The sequence below is a fragment of the Euprymna scolopes genome, chromosome 22 (assembly GCF_053919585.1).
Source record: "Euprymna scolopes isolate OS-2025 chromosome 22, ASM5391958v1, whole genome shotgun sequence".
Taxonomy (NCBI): Eukaryota; Metazoa; Mollusca; class Cephalopoda; order Sepiida; family Sepiolidae; genus Euprymna; species Euprymna scolopes.
The window spans coordinates 79,193,613-79,220,947 of NC_136503.1; the positions used below are offsets into that span (position 1 = coordinate 79,193,613).

The window sequence follows — 27,335 nt, forward strand, 5'->3', positions numbered from 1 at the left end:
AATCGCGTAGACAACTTGAATTTCATTGGTAGACGACAGGCAGCACTAATTCATTTACTTCTCTCTCGTTGTAGGCGTCTTCTTCTTCTTTTTCTTCTTCTTCTTCTTGATTGAAGGAATTTAATTTGCGGGGCTGTGTTGCAAAGATGCAAGCCGATGATTCCTGTAAAGAACAGAAAGCGCTGTCTGGATTTCGTCAGGTGCAATGAAGATCATGACTCTTCATATTGGTCGAAACTGATTTTTAGTGACAAAAGCAAGCTCTGTAGGCTAGGCAGTGATGGTAGGCAGTACGTCCGTTAAAGGACGAACAAAGAATTTAGTTCTAGGTGCACATTTTCAACTCTGCAAAGTGGTGAACGTTCAGTTTTGTTGTCAGGCGTGATTAGTGTCAATAGTCCAGAGTCTATAGTTAGCTTGCAAGGTCGAATTAATTCGACCAAGTACATTAATAGATTGACTGAGAATTTTCTACTCTACTTTGGCCGGAATTTGGATGATAATCCTATCTTCATGCATAATAATGCTCCCATTCACACAGCTGGCAATGTCAAGAGGTTTCTTGAAGAGCATGATATTCCGTATTTGAATTGATCTGCACAATCTCCAGACCTCAATCCTATCGAAAACGTATGGCATTACATTAAGCAACAGCTACGCAATGATAAAATTTCAAATTTGGAAGAACTTTGGACAAAAATTAAAGAGAAGTGGGATGCCCTTTCACCGGAGTATTGGCTGCAGACTAATTCAGGGAATGCCCAAATGTTTGCAAAAGAGCTATGCTACTAAATATTAACTAGTTCATTGTGTTCCTGTTGTATTTGTGTTGCATTAATGTTCTAAAGTTACATTTAAATAACAATTTTCCGTTGTGCGAAGTTTCTATTTACCTTCTCGATTTGAAGTTAATTTTTTTTAAATTAACGAGAACGAAAGGATGCTTCAATTAAAAGGCGAATCAAATGAGGTATAGGTTGTTTAAACAGTTACATTCAATTTATCTTAAATTTGCAGTTTTTGAAAAATGACAAGTGTAGACTTTCTTTTTGATGCCACTATATATATACACACATATATATATGTGTGTGTGTGTATATATATACATGTGTGTATATATATGTGTGTGTATTTGTATATATATCTGTGTGTGTATATATACATGTGTGTATATATATATATTTATGTCTGTGTGTATATATATGTGTGTATATATATGTGTGTGTATATATATATATGTGTATATATATGTGTATATATATGTGTATATATGTGTGTATATATATGTGTGTATATATATGTGTGCATATATATGTGTATATATATGTGTATATATGTGTTTGTATATGTATATGTGTGTATATATATGTGTATATATATATGTGTGTATATATATATGTGTGTGTATATATGTGTGTGTGTATATATATGTGTATATATATGCATATATATGTATGTATATATGTATGCATGTATATATGTATGTATCTATATATATAATATATATATAATAATATAATATATATATATATATATATATATATATATAAGGGTCTAATAATTGAGTAATGACGTGTAAACTCTCTACTTGTTAAGGGGTGACACTATTTACTTAGAATACTGGCAAGGCACACTCATCGTTGGCAGGACTGAATAAAAACATAAACATTATATGTGCTCTCTTTAAATTTTAATTATTTTCTTTCAGGACACGTGGGAGGTCCATTAAGGTCCAGTCTCCTGAAATTGGTTGATGTGCCGGAATCTGAATATTATGCAAAGGATGGAAAAGGAGAGGTTATATATTATTTTTGTTTCTTTCTTGAGATTTGCAATAAAAAAATGCAAGTAAACGTTTGACATATTAAAAAGAGAATCTCGAATAATTATGAAGATATGGAAAAATAGAAAATAGAAAATTTAAAATCAATAAATTGCTATATAAAGCCTTTTCTTGATATTTCTTATGGTGTTGACAAAATAACGAACATATGTATATATATATATATATATATATATATATATATATATATATATATATATATATATATATATATATATATATGAACAAATGATTAATAAAACATGTTAAGAAACATCTTGAAAAAGAGATAAAAACATATTTAATTTTAAAAAGGAAGCACAAGATAAGTGGATAGTCCTTAATCCGCGGAGTTTCGAAGAAATTCTCTACCTCTGCATTCCATATTTAAAAATGATGTGTCCTCTATAGTATCAGACCTGCCCGAATGGTTAATTGTAGGCATAGACCGATTCATACCATCTAAAAAATTCCAACAAAAACCCTACAGCCAGCCATGGCTCTCCCCAGAATGTGCTGCTGCCATCGCGCACAGAAATCACTTTTTCCATAGCTGCTAACGTAATAGATGCACTGAGACTAAAGCTGCTTTCAGGAACGCCAGCAACCACTGTAAAAAAGTAATAAAAATGCAAGAGAGCTATATTATCCAAAGTAGCTGATCAGCAGCTTGGTTCCCACCAGTTTTGGCAAATAACAAATAGGATCCTGAACAGAAGTGTGCGTTCTATCCCAACCATTATCAGTGGACCAGAGGTCATCTCCTCAGCTTCAGACAAGGCCAAACTATTTGCCAAAAACTTTGCAGCTAATTCTACCCTATGCGACGAAGGCCATCAACTCCCCATATTTCCTCCTATAACACAGAACACGTTTGGTAACATACAAATATCTGTGCATGAGGTCACCAAGCTAATCAAGAACCTTGATTCCAGTAAAGCTACTGGCCCTGACGGCATCCCAATTATAGTGTTAAAAATGCTTCAACCAGAACTTGCTCCCATACTTACGAAACTATTTAAACGTTGCCTTAAGGAGAAGTGTTTCCAACACCTTGGAAAACCTCCAGTATGCCCTGTATTTAAGAACTCAGGTGATAAGTCATCTCCCTCTCAGTACAGACCAATAAGTCTCCTGTGTGTCATGAGTAAGTTGCTGGAATCCATATTAAATAGAGAAATAGTCAACCACCTCAGCAGAAATAACCTTCTTAGTAACACGCAATATGGTTTCCATTCTGCAAGATTTACCGCAGATGTGCTAATGGTTATATCTCATAGGATTAGTGAATCTCTTGACAAAGGCTTCCTTTCCAGGGCAATTGCTCGACAAAGTATGGCATAAAGGCCTACTTCACAAGATCTCCAGCTACGGTATAACTGGAAATATTCTCTCTATCATTAAATCATTTCTCTCTGATAGGCTCATAAGATTAGTGGTTGATGGACAAAAATCAGAGGCCTGCAGTATTAATGCTGGAGTCCCTCAAGGGTCCATGGTGGGCCCAACTCTCTTCCTGATCTACATCAATGATCTCCCTAAACACATACTTAAATCATTCGTTGACATCTATGCTGATGACACGACCATCTACAGCAACACATCAAAGGCCGTAAATGACAAAGCTCTCTCTGATTCTCTCTCCTCTGATCTCGAACGAGTGGTTCAGTGGGGGAAGACGTGGCTGGTTACCTTTTATGCATCTAAAACCAAACTTCTATCTTTACATCCTCAACGCTCTGATCCCCATCTGGCATCAATTGAAATGGATGGCTCTCGTCTAGGAGAAGCCCCATGTTTTGACAGGCTTCTGGGCTTGACCTTCACTCCTGATCTTAAATGGAACACATACATCAAGTCTGTTGCCAAGGTCACTGGAAAGATGGTGGGATCCTTCTACCGCTCCAGAAGATATCTCACTACTGATGCAATTCTCTATCTATATAAAAGCCAAGTACATCCAAGGATGGAATACTGCTGCCGTATCTGGGCAGGAGCTGCTAAAAACAGCCTATCCTGCCTTGACAGAGTACAAAATAGACTTTGTGGCTTAGTGGGGAATGCCCTTTTCTCTTCCCTGCAACCTCTCTCCCACAGAAGAGACGTTGCAAGCCTATCTTTGTTTTATCATTATTTCCATGGCAAGTGCTCGTCTGAACTCCAATCTCTGGTCCCCCCCTCGCCAATTTTTTATAAAAAACACCCGTCTAGCTGAATCCACTGTCAAAAACTTTCCCCCCTCTTTATCTATGCTTAAATCAAAAGGTAGATTCCATGAACAAAGCTTCTTTCTTAGAAATGCACGCTGTTCTCTGTTCAGTCTGCCTGCTTCCCTCCTGACTGAACTCTGTTCCGTCTGCCTGCTTCCCTCCTGACTACAACTTGGATGTCTTCAAGTCCAACATAAACAAATTCCTGATGAACCGCCCCCTTAAGTAGACACTTTAAATATCCACACTAACGTACTGTACTTACAATAACCCTTATCCCTGAGTGACTTCTGGGCCTTGATAAGTGGTGACCACCTTGTAAAAAAAAAAAAGAGAGAACGTTAGCGAAAACGATGACATTAAAGAGGAAAGACATCAGAAAGAATGAAGATAATCACGTTAGAGACGTGAGTGACGTCACAGCTGTGACGAGAAGTCACGCATGGCGGGAGAATGAAGAATAAAGGCCTTTCCTTAAAACCTAAAACAGGAGTTGAAGTTCTTTCCTATTTCCTATTCTTTGTCTCCTTTGTGACTGAAACTACAACGTGTTGGGTCTACATGTGTAAGTGCGTGTACTGCATTACACTTGGGATTGAATAAAGGACACCATTTTCTTTTTCATTATACTAATAGCATCATATTACTTTCTTTTTTATTGTTTTAGAAAAGGTGCCCTGAGAATGGTGGTGACTATGTAAGAAAGAAAAATTCTAGAGCACAAACAGTCACTCGTTTTAAGGGTACCACTCCCGTCTTCGTAGCTCTTTGATGTTTTAGTTTTTGAGTTAAAAAAAAAATAGGAAACCTTACTTTTGGAACGACCTTCGTTTATTTATTTATTTATTTATTTTATTTTTTATTTATTTATTTATTTTCCTTTGAAGGTTGTAACGCTGGGTATGGGGCAGCCAAATCAGTTGCCAACATTGCCCTGCTTTTTATTGAAACCAACCGAGAGCTCTTTTTAGTATCCTCGTTGTTCCCTTAAGTGCAATTGTCTGGATCTCCTTTGCACTTGGTTCACCAGGATTATTAGTTAGGTAGGACTTAATCGCACGTGAAGACTTTAATTAAAATGCTTTTATTTCTTTTGTAGATTTGCGTGAAGGGCCCAAGTGTCACGAAAGGCTATTATAAACTTCCTGATAAAACAAGTGAGATTCTAGACAAAGATGGTTGGCTACACACACAGGACGTTGGCATGTGGTTACCGGTAAATAACATTATACAATTTTTATGATTCCCTCCTGCCGAACATGATGCTGAACCTGATGCAGCATTTACAAATCTATATTATATTTCTTTTTGTCTGTCTGTTTGTCTGTTCTGTCTGTCTGTCTGCACTGTTTCTTGAAAACTACTGAACCGATCTGGCTGAAATTCCGTATGGACTTTTGTTATGATAGGGTGCAACGAAATAAGTATTATGGTAACTGTTGCACTATTTTTGATATAATAAGGGTGTATGATTAAAGAAAATTGGAAGGTTCCACTTATAGACACTGGCGATAGGAACTGACCAATCAAATGGAGCCACGTTCTACTAGCAACCAATCAGAAACTGGAATAGCTCCATAAAAATATTGGATCTTTTAGAATTCCTGCACATCATTTGTTGCGACCATACGAGAGAGGTCTTTGCTCTTTGCCTGCAAACTTTTAAAGTTCAATACTTATACACATCAGCTACCCACAGAAAACTCTTTTTCATCTCCAGGATTTATAAAGAGTAGCCACCCATTGGAAACTCTTCTGAAATTAAACATGGTTTTCAATTCAATTCTCGAAAACGACTGGACCAATCTGCCTGAAATTTTGTTTGGACTTTTATTATAATAAGTGCAGCGAACTAAGTATTATGGCATCTGCTTGGTAAACAGTTAAAGATTAATAGAAATTAACAGAGATTAGCCACAACAATAGCACATTTACTGTAAAAGTTTTTTTAGAAACTACTAAGCCCATCTGGCTGAAATTCTTTATGGACCTTTATAATAAAGTGCAGCGAATGGTATCCATTTGAATCACAGTTAAGGATTAATAGGGATTAGTATTTAATGCAAAAATGAGCACAAATGTAACCATATTCAACCATCAATTTGGAATAAAGCACCCATTCTGAGTCAACGGGCTATAACTTTTGCCCGGTTTTAGCGGACTAAAAAAATCTATACTATGTAATTATGTTAAGGCAATTTCATGTTCATAGGTACATTATCATCGTACATCCATTTTTAAAAGATGGGGTCGCTTGCTAATCACTAGACAAGAGAATATTCTTTTCATTATTTTGACTCTCGAGTATATATCTGACACAGTTAATCAATCGAGAACCACATCACTCTATCTAAAAACATATAAGATATTAACTGATATATATTTGGGAGTCAAAATAATGAAATAAATATTTTCTTGTCATAGCCCTAGTGATAAACTAACCCACTATCACCACCACATAACTGATTACATTACATTTATCTCCCTTGGTTTTCTAGTATAAATTTCAAAACCAAGTCTAGCTGAAAATACTAGTGTTTTGTTAATGTGTGATAGATTATTTTCTTTGTTCATTCCGCTTACCCTTTCATCTTTCCCTTTTATTTCTTTTTTCTTTTGATTTTTACATCGAGATACGATTTAGACGAATACAAAAAAGCAAGTGACTTTAATTGCTACCCTTTTTCTTTCTACACTTCATTGGGATGCGCTTTCTTCGTCACTCTCAAACGTAAGAAGTCTTCATAGAAACATGTGAACTGAAAATATTTTCCAATAAATAAAAATTCTTCCCAACTTCAAAATTAACAATCCTGTGTGAAATTTTACAAGCCTTTAAAACAGTGGCATGATGAAATTCAGGACACCTTGACTCTCAAAGTCCATCCCAGACAACTGGAATACTGTCGGATTTTTTATGTATGTCTAAATATACATATAAACTCGACAGTACAACAGTATGACATACTATGTATGGCATATGTCTATGTATGTCTATGTATATCATATGTCTATGTATATATGTCTATGTATGCCGTATGTCATATGTATGCCGTATGTCTATGTATGTCATATGTCTATGTATGTCATATGTCTATGTATGTCATATGTCTATATATGTTGTATGTCTATGTATGTTGTATGTCTATGTATGTAATATGTCTATGTATATGTATGTCTATGTATATCATATGTACATGTATGCTGTATGTTTATGTATGTCATATGTCTATCATACGTCTATGTATGTCATATGTCTATGTCATATGTCTATGTATGTCATATGTCTATGTATGTCGTATGTCTATGTATGCTGTATGTCTATGTATGTCATATGTCTATGTATGTCATATGTCTATGTATGTCATATGCCTATGTATATCATATGTCTATGTATGTCATATGTCTATGTATGTCGTATGTCTATGTATGTCATGTCTATGTATGTCATATGTCTATGTATGTCATATGTCTATGTATGTCATATGTCTATGTATGCTGTATGTCTATGTATGTCATATGCCTATGTATGTCATATGTCTATGTATGTCATATGTCTATGTATGTCATATGTCTATGTATGTCATATGTCTATGTATGTCATGTCTATGTATGTCATATGTCTATGTATGTCGTATGTCTATGTATGTCATATGTCTATGTATGTCATATGTCTATGTATGTCATATATCTATGTATGTCATGTCTATGTATGTCATATGTCTATGTATGTCATATGTCTATGTATGTCATATGTCTATGTATGTCTATATATGTTGTATGTCTATGTGTGTCATATGTCTATGTATGTCATATGTCTATGTATGTCATATGTCTATGTATGTCATATGTCTATGTGTGTCATATGTCTATGTATGTCATATGTCTATGTATGTCATATGTCTATGTGTGTCATATGTCTATGTATGTCATATGTCTATGTATGTCATATGTCTATGTATGTCTATATATGTTGTATGTCTATGTGTGTCATATGTCTATGTATGTCATATGTCTATGTATGTCAATGTCTATGTATGTCAATGTCTATGTATGTCAATGTCTATGTATGTCATATGTCTATGTATGTCATATGTCTATGTATGTCATATGTCTATGTATGTCAATGTCTATGTATGTCATATGTCTATGTATGTCATATGTCTATGTATGTCTATATATGTTGTATGTCTATGTGTGTCATATGTCTATGTATGCTGTATGTCTATATATGTCGTATGTCTATATATGTCTATGTATGTTGTATGTCTATGTATGTCATGTCTATGTATGTTGTATGTTTATGTATGTCGTATGTCTAGACATACATAGACACAATACTGTTGTACTGTGTCTATGTATGTCTAGTGTATATAAGGTATACGTGTTTCTGTAATCGATGCTCATGTATCGTCTAATGGTTAGAATTATGTTACTTTTCTTTGTACATGGGGTGTCTGTATGTGTCAATCTGTTATGTGTATATTTAATAGTCTTTTTATCTGTATGTAGGTGTTTTCACATATTCACGACAATAACGAACGGGACAATAAATGGGCAGTCTTTAACAATAACGAATGACAACCTTGTCTGTTTGGCACTCAATAGGTCACGTACCTTATTAATTGTCTCCTTCCTCTGACAGCAAGCACCTGAAATGAAGACATCCTCTTCCGAATGAACACCCAAAATGCCGAGTTATCATTTCCAGATCTTTATTTACAAATGTTCCACGTCTCGGAGTTTGTAGCTCTTAATCTTCTCCCTTACTTGGTCTGTAGATGCTTCCATTGGACTACAGAGATAACTCCTGTTTAGTGGCTAGCTTAACTACACAACTCGTCTTTTCGACCTCCTATTACACACTAACTCCTAATTCTGGTTTCTCTTGGCTTATGTGTATCTTATGTTAACCAGAGTGGACAATCTTGTTTGTCATGCATGTAAGCCACCACATCGTTGTTTACTAAACCAAATTCCAAACTTGCTTTGTTTATGCTTTTTCTTCATTTATAACACTTGAGTCGAAATTCTCCAGTTAAATATTTAACAGAAATATTTTAACTAACATTCTTTTCTTTTAAAACATTTTTCTGAATATCTTTTTAACGTAAATAATTGAACAATTAATCATAATAATCGTTCCGAGCCTTGGCATTGCCCGCCACAACATAACACAGATACTATGCTGTGATCATATTCAAAGGGCCACAGTATAACAATACTACACACTGAAATCCCTTTAAGCCTTTAGCTCTATATCCAGTGAACATATGCTACCTAAACTCTCTCTCTCTCTCTCTCTCTCTCTCTCTCTCTCTCTCTCGCACACACACACACACACACACACACACACACACACACACACACACACACACACACACACACAGCAGAACTTTGAAACAAATTTCCGTCTACTTCTTATTCAAGAACTGTAGAACTTTAAAAAAAACTTTGGTCTTTCAAGGTATATTTTACATTGCTGTAAAGTTGTTTATATGTGAATATATTTTGTTTGTGAATTCATTTTTCTCGCCGTCATTCCAAAATTCTCATTGTTAAGTTAGCTCTTGCCGTTCATCTTTTCTTTATCCTTCAATTGAACTACATGTAAATTAATTGTTAGCGCTGCTCTTGGCACTTTTCTAAGATGTTACTGTCGCTAAGCCGAAGCCAGGAGTGGAACCAAACTGTTTGTTTCGCTGGCATTATATACAGTGCCATATTAAACTTGTTTCTTTTCATCTTTTTGTCAGCATGTTAAAAATACACTTAGTTCTAAAATGTCTAAATGTTTATTTTAACTATTTCCTTTCTTTTTTAGAATGGTGCTCTCAAAATAATTGACAGGAAAAAAAATATCTTCAAATTATCTCAGGTAAGTAACTGATAACTGGACTAAAGTTAAAGAAAATTCGAAACTAAAACCATAAAATAGAGACTAACTCACAGAATATGAAAATATCTACGGAGCCAGTAACTTTTCTCTTTTCTTTTCCAAACAACAACCAACATGCCTGGAGAGGGACGAAGGACAATCCGACTGAAACGTTGCATGAATAACGCTCAAGATAAGAACAGCATTTCGATCAATACAAGTAATATAAATAATCAGCACTTACCTAGAAATTTGACATTAGATCCTAAACAGCTTCGGTCCTAAAATATCAATATTTCATTCTGAATAGTCATTTCCTTTTCTTTAGCGTTGGTTCATGTTGTTTTGAGGACTGGTTTCTTTTGTAGAAAGCAACCACTTATTAAGTCGCCTAACAAGGACTTCTGGTTTTAACCAATCATTTGTCAGAAACATTAGCATGTCCAATGTGGCGACTATGTAAATATATATATATATATATATATATATATATATATATATATATATATATATATATATATAGATGTTGTTTGTTTTGGTTTTAGCGATATGTTTTGAATGAATTCAATTATTTACAAAAGTGGATTTGTACCTAAATGCGAGTTGGGAATAATTTTCCCTTTAACCAATTTGGTACCCCCACATGGGGAGCGGTATATATATATTATTTTTAAAATATAATTATCCACTGACACGTGTTTCGTCATCTACAACTCCTCAGAGTGACTGAATCTAGCAAGATTCGAAATTGGGACCGCACGTATCAGTGGATAATTATATTTTAAAAATAATATATATACCGCTCCCCATGTGGAAATACCAAATCGGTTAAAGGGAAAATTATTCCCAACTCGCATTTAGGTAAAAATGCACTTTAGTAAATAATTGAATTCATTCAAAACATATCGTTAAAACCAAAACAAATAACATCTAAGTAAGTCGCGATATATCCAGACAGTCGTGCGAGATGGGTCAGCGGTAAGGGGTTTAAGCTCAATACCGTGGGGTCTCGATTTCGAATCTCGCTAGATTCAGCCACTCTGATGAGCCGTAGATGACGAAACACGTGTCAGTGGCTAATTATATATATATATATATATATATATATATATATATATATATATATATTAAAAATGGCTAATTATATATATATATATATAATATATAACAATAATATATATATATATATAATATATAACAATAATATATATAATATATAACAATAATATATATATATATACTAGCAAAGATACCCGTGCTTCGCACGGAGCTTTGTTGCGCACTCGGGTACCAAAATCTGTGGGCACCTTTCCAGTAAGTTGATGTTGTAAGAGCAACGATTGCATAAGGTGATTAACATTTTAACTACCTCTTGTAGTGACTGAAATTCGATCAGGAACTTCACAAAACATTTTCATCAAAAAGGAAGGTTACTTGATGTTACATAGTAAATTTTTCATTGAAGTCATTTTCAACTCTTGCTTAAATTTTATCTTGCACATTCAATACTAAAAACTTACCACAATCAGATCATGTCAGTTTTTCCTCATATCCATTTCTCGAACTTTTCACTAAAGAGCCTCAGGGTAAACTACATTTCTGCTGCTTTGATTTGGAGCCAGAATGTAGAGTTTTTCTGAACTTCCTGTCCGGCTGATGGAGACGTAGAACATACCGTGACTGAAGCAGTCTGATGTCAAGTCTACGCCAATGGTGTTAAATGTCTGACCTTGACTTTTGTTTATGCTCATTGCAAAACACACCTTCACAGGAAATTGGAGTCTCCGGAATTTAAATGGAAGTACTGAGTCCGATGGAACTAAGGGGATCCTTGGCAGTAGAACGGTTTCGCCTTTGTAGGGACCACAGGAAATGGTGGCCTCAAGTACATTGGTGTGCAATCTGGTGATAACACATCTGGTTCCGTTTGTTATTTTTGGTGGTTCCAAGGATCGAAGAATCATGATTGGCGATCCAATTTTGAGATTTAAAATGTGTGGAGGCATTCCAGATATCTCCAAAGAGTTTAAAAACTCCACAGGGTAGTGAACAGCTTCATATTCATTAGTAGCTGAATCAACTGACTTATATTGCTTTGTGTCTCCTGGAAATTCATCCATTATTGAATTGTTCAAATGAAATGATTCACATTGCTGTTTAATGGCGAAATAATAGCCCTCTCAGCAAGCCAATCCGGTGATTTTCCATTGTTTTGCAGGTCTGGGTACACTTTGTCTTTCAGTTGCTTCTGATTACCGACACATTTACCAAGCGCAGTTGGAATCTTAATTGTGTCAGGTGAAGAAGTGATAGGAAACTGACCATTACCGATTTGGAGAAGCAATTTTGAGAAGTCTGCTGCAGCTGTGTTATCAGAGATATAGGCTCTCATATTAGTAGTCAGTCTCTTCACTATAACGTGCCTCCAGAGATAGGATTGTTTCAAACTTGCATTGACAATGTTAGCCCTTGTGCCATTTTTAACCACTGGGAGGATTTGACGGAAATCACCGCAAAATAAGGTTGGAATGCCACCCATGGGATTCTTGTTTCCTGTGATGTCTTGCAGTGTTCGGTCAATTGCTTCATAAGCACTCTTGTGCGTCATTGGGGCTTCGTCTACAATGATTGCAGAGGTGTCTCTAATTACATTTGCCAAGGCTGAGTTACCAGTAATTTTGCAAACTGGCTGATCCATTCGATGAGTATCCAAGGGTACTTTAAAAGTGCTGTGAAGAGTGCGGCCACCTTGTAGTAGAGTAGCAGCAATGCCACTGAATGCTGTTGCAAGCACAATCTTTCTCATGGATCTAATCTTTGCAAGGATCAAATTGATTACAAAAGTCTTGCCCGTACCACCTGGAGCATCAAGAAACATCATGTTTTTGTTCATTTCACCTTGTGCTTCCAACATTGCCATGAATGAATTGTAAACTTCTCTTTGAGAATCGGTCAGTTTTTCTTGCATATTTTCTGCTTGTAGGGAAGTTCTTCAAGATTATAAGTAACTTCACGTTGATACTCTCTCGCGAGTCTTTCATCTCTCCCTTGCATTGGTGCAGGTAATCCATAGCTTGCCAATGGTTGACCGCACATAAGGAGAACTTTTTCTTCAATTAGACAAAGAGTTTTATTGTAGATGTCCTCATTAAAATCTGCTTCTGGATTGTTAACTTCTTGCCTGTATCTGTGAAGAATGTCTTCAGATATTACATCACGAAAAGCCATCCAGATCTCAAGAGGATTTCTTGGCTCACAGGCTGTTAAAATTATCACAAATAGGCTTCGCAAATTTGAAGGTGATTGAGTGGCACTTGCCTCTCCTACTGCTTGATGCAAGTGATGGTCATTTTCTAGAAGGCCTCGAGCAAGGCACGCTGCTCTGTATGTTTCAAACACCTGACCATTGTATGCTCGCAAATTTTGAAATGAAGTTGGACCAGCAACCTCATTGAGCAACAGGCGTAAGAAATAACACTCCCCTGCTTTTGGACTAATCGTGTAGATTCTCCCAATGCATGGTGCCTTCCATACATCATCATTTTCAGTACCTTCAACTTGTACCCCACGCATTCTTCTCATCCATTTCTTTGTCGATTTGTTCCAAGTGTAAAACTCAGGGACTTCTACGTATTTGAGACCCCTTGCAAAGTCATCCTCATGGCAGAGTTGAAAAAATGCTGTCAAAGTTGTGGCAGGCGGTGGACCTTGGGCTCGTTCCAGAGCAGTATCAGCTGAGAACATGACACGCTGCCCATTTTCAAGATGAACAGAAAGTTGTACAATTGGGGGGAAATGTTCATGGATGGGATGTTCCAATATCCTCCAGGCTGCCTCTGAACTGCCGACATACCTTGAATTCTGGAACTGCTGGATCTCATCCACAATGTGACTTTGTACTTGGCCTTGTTGGTTAGCTGCTCCATCAGTTCTTTGTAGTTCAAACACTGCTTGATCACATCCTTTATTCACGTATTTGAGGACATATTTGATGCTTTGGATCGAGCTGCAAATTTCTACGTTAATGTGAGCGTTGAACTGCTGAAGGAGGACCTTGTTGTGCGGAACAATCCACTGGTTTGTTATTTCTTGATTAACATACCGACCATTTCTCTTCATCCTTATTGTACCAGTCTGGCCTCCATCTTCTGGTTTTCTTTGCCTGTACTTGGGGTAAGAGTCTTGGCCTTGCTTGGTACACTGAAGAAATTCTTTTGGGTATTTTTTGGAACATTTGTTGTCAATCATACATGGACAATTTGGATTAAATGGTCCACAAGGTCCATGCACCATATGTGCCATCACTTTAGCATGAAGATCAGGATCTTCCTCTTTGTCAGGGATCTCTGCAGATATGCAGAGATCCATTTTTTCTGGTAGAAGTTTGTCCTCTGGGGCCTGCCAGGTGAGGATGTGTGCATGCAGCAGTCCTCTTTTTTGATATTCAATACTGTACAGGAAAGCCCTCAACCTGCCAAATCCTCCCTTTTTAATAAATTCAAGTAACTTTTTTAGCTTCTGCCTGAAAACCCTGGCAACAATATCTGGACGATCCTGAGGGTCTTGCCCTTGAAGACAATTTTCTGTAATTTCTGTCCACTTTGGATTTGTTGTGAACATGATGAAGAGGTCGGCTCGGCCCATTCGCCGAACATATGCCATGGCATCACTTTGACGCTCAAACATGTATCGAGGGCCTCCTGTATAAGTTGCCGGAAGTACAACTCGTTGACCAAACTGTTCTGGATTCCCATCCTCCCTAAGAATTGAATCTCTCAAGTTGCTATAATTGTCAGCTCTCAGGGTCTGTTGCTCACGCCTCAGGAACTGTAAACGTTCTGTTTCAATCTTGCAGTACACATCCACCAGCCATTGTTGAAATAGTCTTCGGTACCAGAGAAAATAGTTTCCAGGCCGAGTCATTAAATGGTACGAATAAAATTGCTGTTGGGTAACTTTTCGCCCATTGGATGCCTTCATGTAGATGTTGTAAGATGGAGAACCATAGGGGTACATTAACGGGTACATTAAAGTATCGTAGAGGGGATGTAGTTCGGAGATCCATTTTAATGTATCATTTCTAAAACGCAAGACAATATCCCGGTTAGCTGTTGGTTCATTCTCCATTAATATTCCAATCTCATACGTTGTTGTTGGAGCATTGAATCGCCGTGGATGCTCTTCTTGCGGGCTTCGGTCTTCCCTTATGACAACTTTATGTTCTACCAAGTGTTCTTCTTCAATCCTCTCCTTTGTTGTTTTCAGCTGACAAATGAAGCTGTTGTTCTCATGTAAAAATTCAGTCAGACTTTGGAGAATGTCTCTATTGAGTCTACTGTCACGTCCCCGATTATGTAGTTCCTCTTCCAGACTATCCAAGAAGTAGACTTGAATAAACTTTGCTGTTTCATCTTCAGGTGGTAAAAGACTCCCAATCTGGTGGCAAACCTGGCCTCGAATTCTAAAAGAAGGATTCCACCCATGTACTGCCGCAATTTTGTGACCAAATGATGTCATTGCAAAACAATTGTTATAACTGCGTAGATTTTGCAGAAAATCTTTAGAGATGGGACCATTGCCGGAGAGCAAATCTTGAAGCAACTGAGGCAGTGGTGGAAAGCTATCAAGCACAACTTTGCCAGAAGAACAACAACAACCAGGGGTTTCTCCTTTAAATTTTACAGCTGAGCAATGTTGACATACTTTGTCCATTTTTCCTATATCAGCTGTAGTGAGAGAGTCATTTTTGTTGTAGAGCAATCCTTTTCTATTGCAGTGTTCTATTTCATGGTGTCTCAAAGCAGTCATTCGTTGTCTAGCTGCCTCGTTTTCTGTCAATTGCTGGGGCAAAGTCATACTCTCTCTCCATGCAGCCTCTCGTTGTTGCCCTTGGTATAGGCGAAAGCTTCGTTGGGTTTCCGATTCATTCTGATGTCGTTGAGCCACTCTCAACTGACCTTGTGTACGTCTACTTACCTCATATAATTCATTCGATCGTAATATTGCTTCTCTTTCCAGTGCATATCTTTGCCTTTCTTAAATTTCATCTTGTGATGAATTTAACCGCCTTACAGCATGTCTAGTTCTGTCAGCTTCACGTTGGGTTTCTCTTTCCAAATCTGACAGTCTTGCTCTCCTTTCTCTTTGACGTATCCTGTTAAGTTCTAGACGTCTTTCTCTATCTGAATTGTTTTCATTGGAGCGAATTGCAGCAACTCTTAGTCTATTAGCTTCCAATCTTTCCATTCTTTCTTCCTCACTTTCGTTTCTACTTCGTTTGGGTGGCATAATTTCGGTTTTAAACGGAATTGTTTAACGATATTAATGATTGTAAATTAATTAAGCGTAAAGGAAATGTATACTAACTGAAATGGACGAACTATAAATAATATTTCTGAATAGTACAATTATAAACAATTATATTGTACCTATTTACTATGCCTCCCCACGGGACAGAGTTAGACACCAGGGTCGTTTTTTAACGTGGAGAAAAGGTACAAAAATAAAAATTGTCTCAGTCGTGAAGGATTTCTCCTCCACCGAAAGAGAACAAGAAAATGAAGTGCAGCATCTGAAGAACAGATACTACACTTTGATCTTGACCAAAAGGAATGAATAAAAGCGACCTACGTGTGACTCATTACTTCCGGGTGTAAACGTCACAGTCTAAAAGTAATAATTAAAAAAAAAAGTAAATGTAAAATAAATGTAATACCAACTTAGGTTAACTAAGTAAACAGTACAATTAAAACAGTTCTATTAAAACAAATAATTACTAAGATCTAGGTAATTGTTAGTCTCATTGTTATGGTTTTAAAGAAAAAAATGTGTAAAAAAAAGTTCTGCTTTTGTGAGTACGTGTATTTCTTTTAAATTACATAACCTTTTTATTTTATTATTTACTAGCAAAGATACCCGTGCTTCGCACGGAGCTTTGTTGCGCACTCGGGTACCAAAATCTGTGGGCACCTTTCCAGTAAGTTGATGTTGTAAGAGCAACGATTGCATAAGGTGATTAACATTTTAACTACCTCTTGTAGTGACTGAAATTCGATCAGGAACTTCACAAAACATTTTCATCAAAAAGGAAGGTTACTTGATGTTACATAGTAAATTTTTCATTGAAGTCATTTTCAACTCTTGCTTAAATTTTATCTTGCACATTCAATACTAAAAACTTACCACAATCAGATCATGTCAGTTTTTCCTCATATCCATTTCTCGAACTTTTCACTAAAGAGCCTCAGGGTAAACTACATTTCTGCTGCTTTGATTTGGAGCCAGAATGTAGAGTTTTTCTGAACTTCCTGTCCGGCTGATGGAGACGTAGAACATACCGTGACTGAAGCAGTCTGATGTCAAGTCTACGCCAATGGTGTTAAATGTCTGACCTTGACTTTTGTTTATGCTCATTGCAAAACACACCTTCACAGGAAATTGGAGTCTCCGGAATTTAAATGGAAGTACTGAGTCCGATGGAACTAAGGGGATCCTTGGCAGTAGAACGGTTTCGCCTTTGTAGGGACCACAGGAAATGGTGGCCTCAAGTACATTGGTGTGCAATCTGGTGATAACACATCTGGTTCCGTTTGTTATTTTTGGTGGTTCCAAGGATCGAAGAATCATGATTGGCGATCCAATTTTGAGATTTAAAATGTGTGGAGGCATTCCAGATATCTCCAAAGAGTTTAAAAACTCCACAGGGTAGTGAACAGCTTCATATTCATTAGTAGCTGAATCAACTGACTTATATTGCTTTGTGTCTCCTGGAAATTCATCCATTATTGAATTGTTCAAATGAAATGATTCACATTGCTGTTTAATGGCGAAATAATAGCCCTCTCAGCAAGCCAATCCGGTGATTTTCCATTGTTTTGCAGGTCTGGGTACACTTTGTCTTTCAGTTGCTTCTGATTACCGACACATTTACCAAGCGCAGTTGGAATCTTAATTGTGTCAGGTGAAGAAGTGATAGGAAACTGACCATTACCGATTTGGAGAAGCAATTTTGAGAAGTCTGCTGCAGCTGTGTTATCAGAGATATAGGCTCTCATATTAGTAGTCAGTCTCTTCACTATAACGTGCCTCCAGAGATAGGATTGTTTCAAACTTGCATTGACAATGTTAGCCCTTGTGCCATTTTTAACCACTGGGAGGATTTGACGGAAATCACCGCAAAATAAGGTTGGAATGCCACCCATGGGATTCTTGTTTCCTGTGATGTCTTGCAGTGTTCGGTCAATTGCTTCATAAGCACTCTTGTGCGTCATTGGGGCTTCGTCTACAATGATTGCAGAGGTGTCTCTAATTACATTTGCCAAGGCTGAGTTACCAGTAATTTTGCAAACTGGCTGATCCATTCGATGAGTATCCAAGGGTACTTTAAAAGTGCTGTGAAGAGTGCGGCCACCTTGTAGTAGAGTAGCAGCAATGCCACTGAATGCTGTTGCAAGCACAATCTTTCTCATGGATCTAATCTTTGCAAGGATCAAATTGATTACAAAAGTCTTGCCCGTACCACCTGGAGCATCAAGAAACATCATGTTTTTGTTCATTTCACCTTGTGCTTCCAACATTGCCATGAATGAATTGTAAACTTCTCTTTGAGAATCGGTCAGTTTTTCTTGCATATTTTCTGCTTGTAGGGAAGTTCTTCAAGATTATAAGTAACTTCACGTTGATACTCTCTCGCGAGTCTTTCATCTCTCCCTTGCATTGGTGCAGGTAATCCATAGCTTGCCAATGGTTGACCGCACATAAGGAGAACTTTTTCTTCAATTAGACAAAGAGTTTTATTGTAGATGTCCTCATTAAAATCTGCTTCTGGATTGTTAACTTCTTGCCTGTATCTGTGAAGAATGTCTTCAGATATTACATCACGAAAAGCCATCCAGATCTCAAGAGGATTTCTTGGCTCACAGGCTGTTAAAATTATCACAAATAGGCTTCGCAAATTTGAAGGTGATTGAGTGGCACTTGCCTCTCCTACTGCTTGATGCAAGTGATGGTCATTTTCTAGAAGGCCTCGAGCAAGGCACGCTGCTCTGTATGTTTCAAACACCTGACCATTGTATGCTCGCAAATTTTGAAATGAAGTTGGACCAGCAACCTCATTGAGCAACAGGCGTAAGAAATAACACTCCCCTGCTTTTGGACTAATCGTGTAGATTCTCCCAATGCATGGTGCCTTCCATACATCATCATTTTCAGTACCTTCAACTTGTACCCCACGCATTCTTCTCATCCATTTCTTTGTCGATTTGTTCCAAGTGTAAAACTCAGGGACTTCTACGTATTTGAGACCCCTTGCAAAGTCATCCTCATGGCAGAGTTGAAAAAATGCTGTCAAAGTTGTGGCAGGCGGTGGACCTTGGGCTCGTTCCAGAGCAGTATCAGCTGAGAACATGACACGCTGCCCATTTTCAAGATGAACAGAAAGTTGTACAATTGGGGGGAAATGTTCATGGATGGGATGTTCCAATATCCTCCAGGCTGCCTCTGAACTGCCGACATACCTTGAATTCTGGAACTGCTGGATCTCATCCACAATGTGACTTTGTACTTGGCCTTGTTGGTTAGCTGCTCCATCAGTTCTTTGTAGTTCAAACACTGCTTGATCACATCCTTTATTCACGTATTTGAGGACATATTTGATGCTTTGGATCGAGCTGCAAATTTCTACGTTAATGTGAGCGTTGAACTGCTGAAGGAGGACCTTGTTGTGCGGAACAATCCACTGGTTTGTTATTTCTTGATTAACATACCGACCATTTCTCTTCATCCTTATTGTACCAGTCTGGCCTCCATCTTCTGGTTTTCTTTGCCTGTACTTGGGGTAAGAGTCTTGGCCTTGCTTGGTACACTGAAGAAATTCTTTTGGGTATTTTTTGGAACATTTGTTGTCAATCATACATGGACAATTTGGATTAAATGGTCCACAAGGTCCATGCACCATATGTGCCATCACTTTAGCATGAAGATCAGGATCTTCCTCTTTGTCAGGGATCTCTGCAGATATGCAGAGATCCATTTTTTCTGGTAGAAGTTTGTCCTCTGGGGCCTGCCAGGTGAGGATGTGTGCATGCAGCAGTCCTCTTTTTTGATATTCAATACTGTACAGGAAAGCCCTCAACCTGCCAAATCCTCCCTTTTTAATAAATTCAAGTAACTTTTTTAGCTTCTGCCTGAAAACCCTGGCAACAATATCTGGACGATCCTGAGGGTCTTGCCCTTGAAGACAATTTTCTGTAATTTCTGTCCACTTTGGATTTGTTGTGAACATGATGAAGAGGTCGGCTCGGCCCATTCGCCGAACATATGCCATGGCATCACTTTGACGCTCAAACATGTATCGAGGGCCTCCTGTATAAGTTGCCGGAAGTACAACTCGTTGACCAAACTGTTCTGGATTCCCATCCTCCCTAAGAATTGAATCTCTCAAGTTGCTATAATTGTCAGCTCTCAGGGTCTGTTGCTCACGCCTCAGGAACTGTAAACGTTCTGTTTCAATCTTGCAGTACACATCCACCAGCCATTGTTGAAATAGTCTTCGGTACCAGAGAAAATAGTTTCCAGGCCGAGTCATTAAATGGTACGAATAAAATTGCTGTTGGGTAACTTTTCGCCCATTGGATGCCTTCATGTAGATGTTGTAAGATGGAGAACCATAGGGGTACATTAACGGGTACATTAAAGTATCGTAGAGGGGATGTAGTTCGGAGATCCATTTTAATGTATCATTTCTAAAACGCAAGACAATATCCCGGTTAGCTGTTGGTTCATTCTCCATTAATATTCCAATCTCATACGTTGTTGTTGGAGCATTGAATCGCCGTGGATGCTCTTCTTGCGGGCTTCGGTCTTCCCTTATGACAACTTTATGTTCTACCAAGTGTTCTTCTTCAATCCTCTCCTTTGTTGTTTTCAGCTGACAAATGAAGCTGTTGTTCTCATGTAAAAATTCAGTCAGACTTTGGAGAATGTCTCTATTGAGTCTACTGTCACGTCCCCGATTATGTAGTTCCTCTTCCAGACTATCCAAGAAGTAGACTTGAATAAACTTTGCTGTTTCATCTTCAGGTGGTAAAAGACTCCCAATCTGGTGGCAAACCTGGCCTCGAATTCTAAAAGAAGGATTCCACCCATGTACTGCCGCAATTTTGTGACCAAATGATGTCATTGCAAAACAATTGTTATAACTGCGTAGATTTTGCAGAAAATCTTTAGAGATGGGACCATTGCCGGAGAGCAAATCTTGAAGCAACTGAGGCAGTGGTGGAAAGCTATCAAGCACAACTTTGCCAGAAGAACAACAACAACCAGGGGTTTCTCCTTTAAATTTTACAGCTGAGCAATGTTGACATACTTTGTCCATTTTTCCTATATCAGCTGTAGTGAGAGAGTCATTTTTGTTGTAGAGCAATCCTTTTCTATTGCAGTGTTCTATTTCATGGTGTCTCAAAGCAGTCATTCGTTGTCTAGCTGCCTCGTTTTCTGTCAATTGCTGGGGCAAAGTCATACTCTCTCTCCATGCAGCCTCTCGTTGTTGCCCTTGGTATAGGCGAAAGCTTCGTTGGGTTTCCGATTCATTCTGATGTCGTTGAGCCACTCTCAACTGACCTTGTGTACGTCTACTTACCTCATATAATTCATTCGATCGTAATATTGCTTCTCTTTCCAGTGCATATCTTTGCCTTTCTTAAATTTCATCTTGTGATGAATTTAACCGCCTTACAGCATGTCTAGTTCTGTCAGCTTCACGTTGGGTTTCTCTTTCCAAATCTGACAGTCTTGCTCTCCTTTCTCTTTGACGTATCCTGTTAAGTTCTAGACGTCTTTCTCTATCTGAATTGTTTTCATTGGAGCGAATTGCAGCAACTCTTAGTCTATTAGCTTCCAATCTTTCCATTCTTTCTTCCTCACTTTCGTTTCTACTTCGTTTGGGTGGCATAATTTCGGTTTTAAACGGAATTGTTTAACGATATTAATGATTGTAAATTAATTAAGCGTAAAGGAAATGTATACTAACTGAAATGGACGAACTATAAATAATATTTCTGAATAGTACAATTATAAACAATTATATTGTACCTATTTACTATGCCTCCCCACGGGACAGAGTTAGACACCAGGGTCGTTTTTTAACGTGGAGAAAAGGTACAAAAATAAAAATTGTCTCAGTCGTGAAGGATTTCTCCTCCACCGAAAGAGAACAAGAAAATGAAGTGCAGCATCTGAAGAACAGATACTACACTTTGATCTTGACCAAAAGGAATGAATAAAAGCGACCTACGTGTGACTCATTACTTCCGGGTGTAAACGTCACAGTCTAAAAGTAATAATTAAAAAAAAAAAGTAAATGTAAAATAAATGTAATACCAACTTAGGTTAACTAAGTAAACAGTACAATTAAAACAGTTCTATTAAAACAAATAATTACTAAGATCTAGGTAATTGTTAGTCTCATTGTTATGGTTTTAAAGAAAAAAATGTGTAAAAAAAAGTTCTGCTTTTGTGAGTACGTGTATTTCTTTTAAATTACATAACCTTTTTATTTTATTATTTACTAGCAAAGATACCCGTGCTTCGCACGGAGCTTTGTTGCGCACTCGGGTACCAAAATCTGTGGGCACCTTTCCAGTAAGTTGATGTTGTAAGAGCAACGATTGCATAAGGTGATTAACATTTTAACTACCTCTTGTAGTGACTGAAATTCGATCAGGAACTTCACAAAACATTTTCATCAAAAAGGAAGGTTACTTGATGTTACATAGTAAATTTTTCATTGAAGTCATTTTCAACTCTTGCTTAAATTTTATCTTGCACATTCAATACTAAAAACTTACCACAATCAGATCATGTCAGTTTTTCCTCATATCCATTTCTCGAACTTTTCACTAAAGAGCCTCAGGGTAAACTACATTTCTGCTGCTTTGATTTGGAGCCAGAATGTAGAGTTTTTCTGAACTTCCTGTCCGGCTGATGGAGACGTAGAACATACCGTGACTGAAGCAGTCTGATGTCAAGTCTACGCCAATGGTGTTAAATGTCTGACCTTGACTTTTGTTTATGCTCATTGCAAAACACACCTTCACAGGAAATTGGAGTCTCCGGAATTTAAATGGAAGTACTGAGTCCGATGGAACTAAGGGGATCCTTGGCAGTAGAACGGTTTCGCCTTTGTAGGGACCACAGGAAATGGTGGCCTCAAGTACATTGGTGTGCAATCTGGTGATAACACATCTGGTTCCGTTTGTTATTTTTGGTGGTTCCAAGGATCGAAGAATCATGATTGGCGATCCAATTTTGAGATTTAAAATGTGTGGAGGCATTCCAGATATCTCCAAAGAGTTTAAAAACTCCACAGGGTAGTGAACAGCTTCATATTCATTAGTAGCTGAATCAACTGACTTATATTGCTTTGTGTCTCCTGGAAATTCATCCATTATTGAATTGTTCAAATGAAATGATTCACATTGCTGTTTAATGGCGAAATAATAGCCCTCTCAGCAAGCCAATCCGGTGATTTTCCATTGTTTTGCAGGTCTGGGTACACTTTGTCTTTCAGTTGCTTCTGATTACCGACACATTTACCAAGCGCAGTTGGAATCTTAATTGTGTCAGGTGAAGAAGTGATAGGAAACTGACCATTACCGATTTGGAGAAGCAATTTTGAGAAGTCTGCTGCAGCTGTGTTATCAGAGATATAGGCTCTCATATTAGTAGTCAGTCTCTTCACTATAACGTGCCTCCAGAGATAGGATTGTTTCAAACTTGCATTGACAATGTTAGCCCTTGTGCCATTTTTAACCACTGGGAGGATTTGACGGAAATCACCGCAAAATAAGGTTGGAATGCCACCCATGGGATTCTTGTTTCCTGTGATGTCTTGCAGTGTTCGGTCAATTGCTTCATAAGCACTCTTGTGCGTCATTGGGGCTTCGTCTACAATGATTGCAGAGGTGTCTCTAATTACATTTGCCAAGGCTGAGTTACCAGTAATTTTGCAAACTGGCTGATCCATTCGATGAGTATCCAAGGGTACTTTAAAAGTGCTGTGAAGAGTGCGGCCACCTTGTAGTAGAGTAGCAGCAATGCCACTGAATGCTGTTGCAAGCACAATCTTTCTCATGGATCTAATCTTTGCAAGGATCAAATTGATTACAAAAGTCTTGCCCGTACCACCTGGAGCATCAAGAAACATCATGTTTTTGTTCATTTCACCTTGTGCTTCCAACATTGCCATGAATGAATTGTAAACTTCTCTTTGAGAATCGGTCAGTTTTTCTTGCATATTTTCTGCTTGTAGGGAAGTTCTTCAAGATTATAAGTAACTTCACGTTGATACTCTCTCGCGAGTCTTTCATCTCTCCCTTGCATTGGTGCAGGTAATCCATAGCTTGCCAATGGTTGACCGCACATAAGGAGAACTTTTTCTTCAATTAGACAAAGAGTTTTATTGTAGATGTCCTCATTAAAATCTGCTTCTGGATTGTTAACTTCTTGCCTGTATCTGTGAAGAATGTCTTCAGATATTACATCACGAAAAGCCATCCAGATCTCAAGAGGATTTCTTGGCTCACAGGCTGTTAAAATTATCACAAATAGGCTTCGCAAATTTGAAGGTGATTGAGTGGCACTTGCCTCTCCTACTGCTTGATGCAAGTGATGGTCATTTTCTAGAAGGCCTCGAGCAAGGCACGCTGCTCTGTATGTTTCAAACACCTGACCATTGTATGCTCGCAAATTTTGAAATGAAGTTGGACCAGCAACCTCATTGAGCAACAGGCGTAAGAAATAACACTCCCCTGCTTTTGGACTAATCGTGTAGATTCTCCCAATGCATGGTGCCTTCCATACATCATCATTTTCAGTACCTTCAACTTGTACCCCACGCATTCTTCTCATCCATTTCTTTGTCGATTTGTTCCAAGTGTAAAACTCAGGGACTTCTACGTATTTGAGACCCCTTGCAAAGTCATCCTCATGGCAGAGTTGAAAAAATGCTGTCAAAGTTGTGGCAGGCGGTGGACCTTGGGCTCGTTCCAGAGCAGTATCAGCTGAGAACATGACACGCTGCCCATTTTCAAGATGAACAGAAAGTTGTACAATTGGGGGGAAATGTTCATGGATGGGATGTTCCAATATCCTCCAGGCTGCCTCTGAACTGCCGACATACCTTGAATTCTGGAACTGCTGGATCTCATCCACAATGTGACTTTGTACTTGGCCTTGTTGGTTAGCTGCTCCATCAGTTCTTTGTAGTTCAAACACTGCTTGATCACATCCTTTATTCACGTATTTGAGGACATATTTGATGCTTTGGATCGAGCTGCAAATTTCTACGTTAATGTGAGCGTTGAACTGCTGAAGGAGGACCTTGTTGTGCGGAACAATCCACTGGTTTGTTATTTCTTGATTAACATACCGACCATTTCTCTTCATCCTTATTGTACCAGTCTGGCCTCCATCTTCTGGTTTTCTTTGCCTGTACTTGGGGTAAGAGTCTTGGCCTTGCTTGGTACACTGAAGAAATTCTTTTGGGTATTTTTTGGAACATTTGTTGTCAATCATACATGGACAATTTGGATTAAATGGTCCACAAGGTCCATGCACCATATGTGCCATCACTTTAGCATGAAGATCAGGATCTTCCTCTTTGTCAGGGATCTCTGCAGATATGCAGAGATCCATTTTTTCTGGTAGAAGTTTGTCCTCTGGGGCCTGCCAGGTGAGGATGTGTGCATGCAGCAGTCCTCTTTTTTGATATTCAATACTGTACAGGAAAGCCCTCAACCTGCCAAATCCTCCCTTTTTAATAAATTCAAGTAACTTTTTTAGCTTCTGCCTGAAAACCCTGGCAACAATATCTGGACGATCCTGAGGGTCTTGCCCTTGAAGACAATTTTCTGTAATTTCTGTCCACTTTGGATTTGTTGTGAACATGATGAAGAGGTCGGCTCGGCCCATTCGCCGAACATATGCCATGGCATCACTTTGACGCTCAAACATGTATCGAGGGCCTCCTGTATAAGTTGCCGGAAGTACAACTCGTTGACCAAACTGTTCTGGATTCCCATCCTCCCTAAGAATTGAATCTCTCAAGTTGCTATAATTGTCAGCTCTCAGGGTCTGTTGCTCACGCCTCAGGAACTGTAAACGTTCTGTTTCAATCTTGCAGTACACATCCACCAGCCATTGTTGAAATAGTCTTCGGTACCAGAGAAAATAGTTTCCAGGCCGAGTCATTAAATGGTACGAATAAAATTGCTGTTGGGTAACTTTTCGCCCATTGGATGCCTTCATGTAGATGTTGTAAGATGGAGAACCATAGGGGTACATTAACGGGTACATTAAAGTATCGTAGAGGGGATGTAGTTCGGAGATCCATTTTAATGTATCATTTCTAAAACGCAAGACAATATCCCGGTTAGCTGTTGGTTCATTCTCCATTAATATTCCAATCTCATACGTTGTTGTTGGAGCATTGAATCGCCGTGGATGCTCTTCTTGCGGGCTTCGGTCTTCCCTTATGACAACTTTATGTTCTACCAAGTGTTCTTCTTCAATCCTCTCCTTTGTTGTTTTCAGCTGACAAATGAAGCTGTTGTTCTCATGTAAAAATTCAGTCAGACTTTGGAGAATGTCTCTATTGAGTCTACTGTCACGTCCCCGATTATGTAGTTCCTCTTCCAGACTATCCAAGAAGTAGACTTGAATAAACTTTGCTGTTTCATCTTCAGGTGGTAAAAGACTCCCAATCTGGTGGCAAACCTGGCCTCGAATTCTAAAAGAAGGATTCCACCCATGTACTGCCGCAATTTTGTGACCAAATGATGTCATTGCAAAACAATTGTTATAACTGCGTAGATTTTGCAGAAAATCTTTAGAGATGGGACCATTGCCGGAGAGCAAATCTTGAAGCAACTGAGGCAGTGGTGGAAAGCTATCAAGCACAACTTTGCCAGAAGAACAACAACAACCAGGGGTTTCTCCTTTAAATTTTACAGCTGAGCAATGTTGACATACTTTGTCCATTTTTCCTATATCAGCTGTAGTGAGAGAGTCATTTTTGTTGTAGAGCAATCCTTTTCTATTGCAGTGTTCTATTTCATGGTGTCTCAAAGCAGTCATTCGTTGTCTAGCTGCCTCGTTTTCTGTCAATTGCTGGGGCAAAGTCATACTCTCTCTCCATGCAGCCTCTCGTTGTTGCCCTTGGTATAGGCGAAAGCTTCGTTGGGTTTCCGATTCATTCTGATGTCGTTGAGCCACTCTCAACTGACCTTGTGTACGTCTACTTACCTCATATAATTCATTCGATCGTAATATTGCTTCTCTTTCCAGTGCATATCTTTGCCTTTCTTAAATTTCATCTTGTGATGAATTTAACCGCCTTACAGCATGTCTAGTTCTGTCAGCTTCACGT

At 38.2% G+C, this 27,335-nt stretch overlaps 1 protein-coding gene across 3 annotated transcripts in view; it reads left to right on the plus strand.

Annotated features, from left to right (window-relative positions):
• Window positions 1-27,335, plus strand: part of LOC145243486 (long-chain-fatty-acid--CoA ligase 5-like) — a 174,500-nt gene that overhangs the window by 131,050 nt on the left and 16,115 nt on the right. For all 3 annotated transcript variants that reach the window (XM_080106429.1, XM_080106427.1, XM_080106428.1), the window contains exons 16-18: window positions 1,709-1,797; window positions 5,132-5,248; window positions 9,857-9,910. In XM_080106429.1, coding sequence (XP_079962555.1) covers window positions 1,709-1,797; window positions 5,132-5,248; window positions 9,857-9,910 — 260 coding nt within the window. The remainder of the gene's footprint in view (window positions 1-1,708; window positions 1,798-5,131; window positions 5,249-9,856; window positions 9,911-27,335) is intronic.